This window comes from Tasmannia lanceolata, unplaced genomic scaffold (assembly GCF_043159265.1).
Source record: "Tasmannia lanceolata isolate RefF3 unplaced genomic scaffold, GAP_Taslan_0.1 ptg000013l, whole genome shotgun sequence".
NCBI lineage: Eukaryota > Viridiplantae > Streptophyta > Magnoliopsida > Canellales > Winteraceae > Tasmannia > Tasmannia lanceolata.
Genome location: NW_027518690.1, coordinates 9939019 through 9946632, shown reverse-complemented (window position 1 = coordinate 9946632; position 7614 = coordinate 9939019). Strand labels below are relative to the sequence as shown.

The window sequence follows — 7614 nt, the reverse complement described above, 5'->3', positions numbered from 1 at the left end:
CCATGTCAAACTCCAAGAATGCCCTTAAAATGAGAGATTACTTCATTTCCTACCGAAAACACCTTTTGTTTTTATTTTTTTCTAAAAATAAAATTCACTTTTCTTTTAGAAACAAAAGATAGTGTGTCATTACTAAAAATAAATACTAATGATATTATTAATAATAAATAAAAATGATTTTTTTTTGGATTCGGATGTTAAACGGATCGGATATACCATTTACCAGATTCGCATCCGCCAAGAGCCGGATATCTCATAAACGGATAATATCCGTTTGAAACGGATCCGGATAATATTCGCTTTAAACGGATTCGGATGCGAACGGTAATCGAATTTTCGAATATCCATTTACACATTAAAATCTCCCCAAGAGGAATGAAATAAGAGGAAGATGAGATTTTATATGGTGTAAGCACTTTAGGCCCTTATTTTTCAAAAAGTATTTTACGGACCACATCATAGGATGATCCAAACCGTCAATAAAATGGAACACAACGTAAATAGGTGGTTCCCAAAAAATCATTTCAATAGGATGGTCCCAACTCTCCGATCTATAGAGAACTGCATATTATGGAAACCTCTATAATTGAAGGGCTAGGATTATCCTATGGAAATGATTTTTGGGGAACAACCTATCTACATTGTGTTCCATCTTATGGATGGCTTGGATCATCCTATGATGTGGTATGTACAGTATTTTTGAAAAATAAGGGACTATTTACACCATATAAAAACTCGAAATAAGAGAAGACCTTGGACTACCAAAGGTGGTAGTCCGTCCTATTCTCTATCGTAAACTGATTGGCCTAACTTATGTGGTAGGGCCCACTAGTAGCCCGTTTATTATATTTGTTTTATGATCCTAACCGTTCGATCAATTGGCTTTTGATTGTTTTCTCTCTATCATGCATTTCATGCCATGTAGGACTTGGGGGTGTGTATTCGGTTATAACCGAACCGAAAAAATCGAAATCGTGAAACCAAAATTATTTTGGCTATCCAAAATTGGAACCGAAACCGAAACCGAATTTAGTTGAAACCGAACCGAACCAAAACCGAATAAAATTTTTGGTTGTTCGGTTAGTTCGGGTAAAACCGAATTGAACAACCTAACCACAACACAGCAATTTTCCTAAGCAAAAGACCAAATTGATGGAGAGAGAGAGAGAGAGAGAGAGAGAGAGAGAGAGAGAGAGAGACTTACAGTGATTGTAGAGGTGAAGGATCTGAGAGAGATGACAAGCCTCTTCTCCTCTTTCTTCTTAACTAAATCGAGTCAGAGAGAGCATGAGAATACCTTCTAGTTTTTTGTTACCCCTTTTTTTATAACGTTCAAGAGCTCCTCCTCAAAACTCTATATGGATGTAATGTCTTGTAATGCCGATTCTTTGCCAAACACTGCATCAAGAAGATGGGATACAAATACTTGTGCTATTTCTGCCATATCTTCTCCTCATGTAAAGAAGAAAATCCCAAGAACAAACCAGATGTTTGTGTATAGTGCAAATAAAGAAAATAAACTTTAATCAAAGCTCCTGCAACGGAAGTTTAGGCATTCTCAAAGGAAGTGATATTTCCACTCCCTTTTAAGTATTTTCATGTTTTTTTTGCAAACAAAAGGGGTGGAGATATCACTTTTCCATAAATTGAAAAGTAATGGACAATTAATGTGATGTAACTCCTTGCAGCACTTTTGACTCTCACAGGTTGCTAGTCAATGATTTTTCAACTATGCATTAAAAGCTGGAAATTATATGTTCGCCCCTTTTTCTACCTGGTAGCACAACCTCTCTCTTTACCTTTCCTAAGAAAGAATGGGACTATAGAACTTCGGTTTTCGGTGAAACCAAAATAATTTTTGGGAAAACATAAACCGAAACTGAAAACCAGATTTTGTAAAATGTGAAAACCGAAACCGAACCGATTAACCTGATGACCGAACTATTTCGGTTCAGTCGGTTAATTAGATTTTAACCTAATAATGCCCACCCCTAGTAGCACTAGGATCATCCTAAGGTGATGATTTTTGAGGCTGGACCTATTTACAACAAATGAATGAGGAGATACGTTCGCCCCCTTTCCTTCCCCGGGCCATCACATCTAGTGTATTTATGACTTATGAGTAATGAGTATGACTATGCTTTTCAGTTTTCACGCTACAAGGGGTTGGCCCACGGAAGAAATGGGGGTGAATATATCATTTTCCTTTGCATCATCAAATAATGTGGGTCCCACCATTTAAAAATTACATGGTAAGCGGGACACGAGATTTTATATGGTGTAAGCCCTCATAGTCCGGTATTTTTCAACAAGTACTGCGGACCACACTATAGGATGATCCAAACCGTCATGTGAAGGAACACAACGTAAATAGGTTGTGCCCCAAAAATCATTTCCATAGGATGAGCCTAGCCCTCTGATCCATAGAGGTCTCTATAATATGGAGTTCCTCTATAGATCGGAGGGTTGGGATTGTCCTATAGAAATCTTTTTTTTGGGCACAACCTATTTACATTTTTGTCCATCACATGGACGGTTTAGATCATCCAGTAGTGTGGTCCGTAGAGTACCTTTTGAAAAATACGTGACTATAAGAGCTTACACCAAGTTGGTATTTTTCCTTCTTTCTGGCCCCTATTGTTTTACTATATTTGCAATTAGAGGAAAGGGTTCTTGCAAACATGCACACGTTTGCAAAAACAGGATGGGGCCCATATTTTTTGGGGGATCAAAACCATTCATTTGGAAGGCCCTTCTATGGATAAGGTGTGGCTCAAAACTCAGCCCCATTGGATTGTCCTAACCCAATCAGGGGGGCAATGGACAGACACTATGTGTCAATGTTTCTGCCCATTTTCCCCCTCCACAAATGGCAGAGTTAGGATGATCCAATGGGGCTGATTTTTGGGACACACCCTATGTATCCATGGAATGGCCTTTCAAATGAATGCTTTGGACCCCAAAAAAGTGGACACCACCATGTTTTTGGGCCACACCCTGTGTCCCTATCGTAAGCTTAAGTGCACACGTTTGAAGGAACCCTTTTCTCTTGCAATTATGCTAACGAAAACCGGTTTCAAATCTAACTTAATAACGATAATGCCCTCAGCCCCATGTCCAGTCAAACAAAGGCGTAGTGGAAAAAATCGCTGTACGTTGGTTATTTATGTAAAATTAAAGGACATTAAATTGTATTTTAGTAATTTTGTTGCATAAATGATAAACCTCGAGATTCCGTGATGTTACAGATGTAAAGTTTCTAAAGAAAATCGCCCCCCCCGTGTGAAGACTCTGAACCTTTCCATTTAAGAAGGCTCTTCTGCTCTACTATTCTCTGCAGTGTTCCACATTATACGTTTCATAAGAAAGGAAAGAGGAAGAGGAAGAGGAAAAGGAAGAGGAAAAGGAAGAGGAGATAATGTTGTTTCTTCTTTTTGGCTTTTTTTTTTTCATTTTAGGAGAATCAGGAATCCGATTTTGTTGGGATTTTTATGGATTTAAGGCTTTGATTATGTAATGTTTCGAGAACCATCTCAGTCATTACTATGATTTTTTAGAATTTCCTGGAATGGGTTTTATGCCCTTTTGTTAGGGTTTGAGCTTCTTGTCTTTTTGAGGATTACACAACCTATTTCGATTAAAGATCAGATTTTTCTCATTTCCGATAAGTAGGTATGATCTTTCTCTGATTCTTTGATTTTTATTTTAGGCTCTACATTCATAATTTTTCAAAGAACTGTGTGGAATCTCTGTTTTTTATTTTTCTAATCTACTGAATTACTTTAGGATCTTCTTTGCATGTATGCTTTAATCTTTCTAAGGTTGCAAATCACATTTCAATCAAAGCTAAAATGATCACTTTAATGGATTTGAAATATTCATCAGAATTTTCCAATCAAAAGCCATTTTGATCAAAGGCCAGATTTTTTTATCTTCAGAGAAATTCAGAAGTGATTTTTAGTCGTAGGCTTTTCCACAAAATCCTTCAACTCTCTGTCTAGGGTCTAAGCATTCCATCTTTCAAATATTAACAAAACCCTTCTCTCAAAGCACCTTATTCTTTCATTTTAGGGAGAATTGAAAAAACCCAACTACAAAATGCCAAGGCAGAATCTTGCGATCGAGGATCTAATTGGGGGAGGTTGCAAGATCCGCAAGCGTGGGTGTTCTTCAACATCATCTTCATCTTCAGTGTTACATAATTATCGATTTAAACGTGCGATTTTGATTGGGAAAAGAGGAGGATCAAGCACACCAGTCCCCACATGGAAGATGAGCTCAAGATCACCAGCTTCAATGGCAAATATTGATGAATCTCTGAAGTACCCGCCATCACAGACAGGCAGTAAAATGCAGGAAGCCCCAGTTTCTGCTCGAAAGCTCGCTGCCACATTGTGGGAGTTGAATGATTTCCTATCACCACGAGCGAAAGAGGATTTGAAGGAGAAAAGGAATAAGAAAGACGTGAGAGGAAGAGAGAGGATTCCAACACATCTATCAGATCCATCACATAGCCCTGTCTCAGAGGTGGGTTTTTCTTCTTTTAGTGTTTCTTTGATAATTTGGGTTCACCAGTTCTAGAATTTTGAGGTTATGTTGAGTTCAATATTTTTTGCTTATCTTTAAGTTTGTTTATGTAAGAGATACTTGGGAAGCTTCTAATTCTCTTGTTTTATATTTTATTCTTAGGATCGATCAGGAGTCAGTCAGCTTAGGAGAAGAGTGTCAGCTATTTCTCAGAGAATTGGGTCTCATGAACACAACGGTGGAGGCCTAGATTCTATAAGCAATGCCAGTTTAATGGAGGTACCAGACCGATTATTTTGTTGTGCCCCTATATATCTCCTTTAATTTCCATTTGTTTGTTCATGAGTATGTGGTAGATTTTGAGAATTTGATCTTTATAGGATATCTTTAATCTGAAGATTTTGGATATTTGGAGTAGTTGGATAATTTAATTGCTCATAAGCATAAAGTATCACCAGGTGAACTTGAAATTTTGAAAATTTAAGCATTACATCTTGAAAGTTTCCATATCACCTTTAGACTTCTGAGTATTTAACAAGGCCCCTATATCTTGATACTTTCAAAATAATTTCTTTTGCTAATTCTCATGGTTGATGCTTTGTTGGATTGAAATAAAAAAGAACTATAAAACTGTATCTATTATTGGTTTTTGTATGGGATTTTTTTGCTAGGAAAATCATGTTACAATCGCTTGAATATGTTGCAGATCGAAACACGTTCTCGAGGCCTTACTCCATCGGGATCTGTTGTTGGTGCAAAAAACCGGTTAAGGGATGTTAGTAATGGTTTAACAACATCTAAGGAGCTTTTGAAAATTCTGAATCGCGTTTGGGGTCTCGAGGAGAAGCACTCATCTAGCGTGCCACTTATTTCAGCTCTTCGTGGTGAGCTTGAGCGAGTCCGCATACAGGTTGATCAGCTAATCCAAGAACAAAAGTCCGAGAGGGACGAAATAAATTACCTAATGAAACGATTCTCTGAAGAGAAGGCGGCATGGAAGGGCAAGGAGCAAGAGAAAATCAGAGCTACTATTCAAACCATTGCAGGAGACTTGGAGGTAGAGAGGAAGTTGAGGAGGCGAACAGAGAACATGAATGTGAAGCTTAGCAAAGAGTTAGCTGAGACAAAGGCATCTCTCTCAAAGGCAATGAAAGAACTCGAGAGTGAAAGGCGAGCAAGAGGGATAATGGAACAAGTGTGTGATGAATTAGCTAGGGGAATTGGAGACGACAAGGCGGAGGTGGAAGAATTGAAAATGGAATGTGCAAAGGTTCAAGAAGAGGTTGAGAAGGAGAGGGAAATGCTGCAGCTTGCGGATGTGTGGCGAGAGGAACGAGTTCAAATGAAGCTCTCGGAAGCCAAGTTTCAGTTAGAGGAGAAAAATGCGGCCGTTGACAAGTTGAGGAGCGAGCTTGAAGCTTTCTTGCGAACCAAAAGGACAAAAGAAACCCGAGGGCTGTATAAGAATCATGGGGGCATGGTGGAGGCTGAGTTGCAAAGGCAACTTTCGGGTTTAAGCAAAACCTATTTGGGCATTGATCGAGGTGCGGAATTAGAAGAAGGGGACACAGAAAATGGGGAAGAGGGCAAAGAAGTAGAAGAGGAAGATGACTCGGCTGAAAGTGATCTCCATTCGATTGAATTAAACATGGACAATGAGAGAAAAAGCTACAACTGGAGTTGCGCTACTGGAGCTGGAGAAGACAATCCAAAGAGAGCTTCTATTGAGGAAGAGATAAAGGGGAGGAAGTCCATATCTGAAAAATATCCAAGGGGCAGCAGCATCTCTCTTAATAGAAGCTCGTCCGAAGGAATTGAGTGGGACTTTAATAGTGAAAATTATCAATGTCGTGGAGGAGATGGGTCTGATAGAGGAAGATTGTCTGAGAGCAATGGCCTTGTGGAAAAGCAGGCTCAGAAAGAGGATTATGATGACAGAGTGATGAGATATAATTCTGTTAAGGATCTTAGGGACCGCATATTGTCCAGTTCAAGGATGTCACCTGCTCAAGGTTTTGCTAGTCCGACAAAACATCGGACTCAACGATATTCATTACAAGACCCAGTTGATGCAGTTGGCGAAAGATCAAATGTTGCAGAGGTGGTGAAAGGAATGAGGGATGGCAGTTTTAAGGCAAGATTAGTAGAAACCAAAGGGGAGTCGCGTAGTTCAAGACATAAGCAGCTGCCTATAGCTTCTAAACAGTAAGGATTACCTGGCCATCTATTTCATTCTCAGCTTTTCAGCTAGATTAATCGACTTTCTTGCTTGAAAGTCTGCTTAACTTGCTTGAATCAAGTTCTATAGATTTTGGTAGAGAGAACATGCAAACCATTAAGAAGATGAAGGATGCATGTGTAGTGTTTTCTTGTAAAAAGCCTTGACTACTACTGAGCAATAAATGTTGCATTAAATACCAATTTTCCTCGTCAGTCTTATGAGTTTGTTTTTTGTTTCAATTAGCTTATGTTCACAACAAAAAAAAACAGGTCATGCCTCTGTGTAGAAGTCATGTGTTTCTTTAGCTGAGGCAAACCTCATCTCAAATTCCAAAATGTCGGTCCGTGTACTTTAAAACTCGCCAAATTGACTCATCTCCTACATGATAAGGGTGAGTTAAGAGGTTACTCAGATTTCTTGACCATTACTGAGTACTTGATCAGGTTTGAGTTTAAGAATCTAATCATGTCTGTTCAGTTGAGGCAAGCCCCATGTCCTTTTTGTACCATAGCAACTCTTTTGGATGCTTGAAAAACTTGCATACTTATTCAACTCAGTCAAGACTCTGGTTGAGTTAAGGTCTCTAACTCGAGTTTCATACAACCTGAGAAAACTCAATATTTACTATAGAACTTGGGAACTCAGGCAACATGTTAAGCCTTTTAAACTTGATAAACTCGATCGAATACTCCGCTGAGTTTCAAGTTGACTCGACTTGGCTCATCATGTCCAAGTCTGAGTTTCAACTTTTCAAACCCTGCAAATCTAGAGCCATTTCAAATCAACATGAGATTAGAGGACTATGAAACTCTTCTTTAAAAAAAAAAAAATTTTCTCTGTTGAAAATTTTTCCTGCCCTTAAATGT

General features: G+C 38.7%; 1 protein-coding gene across 2 annotated transcripts; it reads left to right on the top strand.

Annotated features, from left to right (window-relative positions):
• Window positions 1-3311: 3311 nt before the first annotated feature.
• On the top strand, window positions 3312-6944 carry LOC143889736 (uncharacterized). Of its 2 annotated transcripts, XM_077394055.1 has the most exons (4): window positions 3312-3672; window positions 4072-4527; window positions 4690-4806; window positions 5234-6944. In XM_077394055.1, the coding sequence occupies exons 2-4, from the start codon at window positions 4099-4101 to the stop codon at window positions 6734-6736; spliced, it is 2049 nt and encodes a 682-aa protein (XP_077250170.1). In that variant the 5' UTR covers window positions 3312-3672; window positions 4072-4098; the 3' UTR covers window positions 6737-6944. The 2 variants fall into 2 exon arrangements, with proteins under 2 accessions (XP_077250170.1, XP_077250169.1); XM_077394054.1 differs by having other exon boundaries at window positions 3312-4527.
• The last annotated feature ends 670 nt before the right edge of the window (window positions 6945-7614 follow it).

Bases quoted from the DNA above. Each gene is read 5' to 3' on its own strand.
- LOC143889736 (XM_077394055.1), top strand. From the start codon at position 4,099: ATGCCAAGGCAGAATCTTGCGATCGAGGATCTAATTGGGGGAGGTTGC. The intron at 4,528-4,689 runs GTGGGTTTTTCT...TTTTATTCTTAG, and splicing joins CACATAGCCCTGTCTCAGAG to GATCGATCAGGAGTCAGTCA. The intron at 4,807-5,233 runs GTACCAGACCGA...AATATGTTGCAG, and splicing joins GCAATGCCAGTTTAATGGAG to ATCGAAACACGTTCTCGAGG.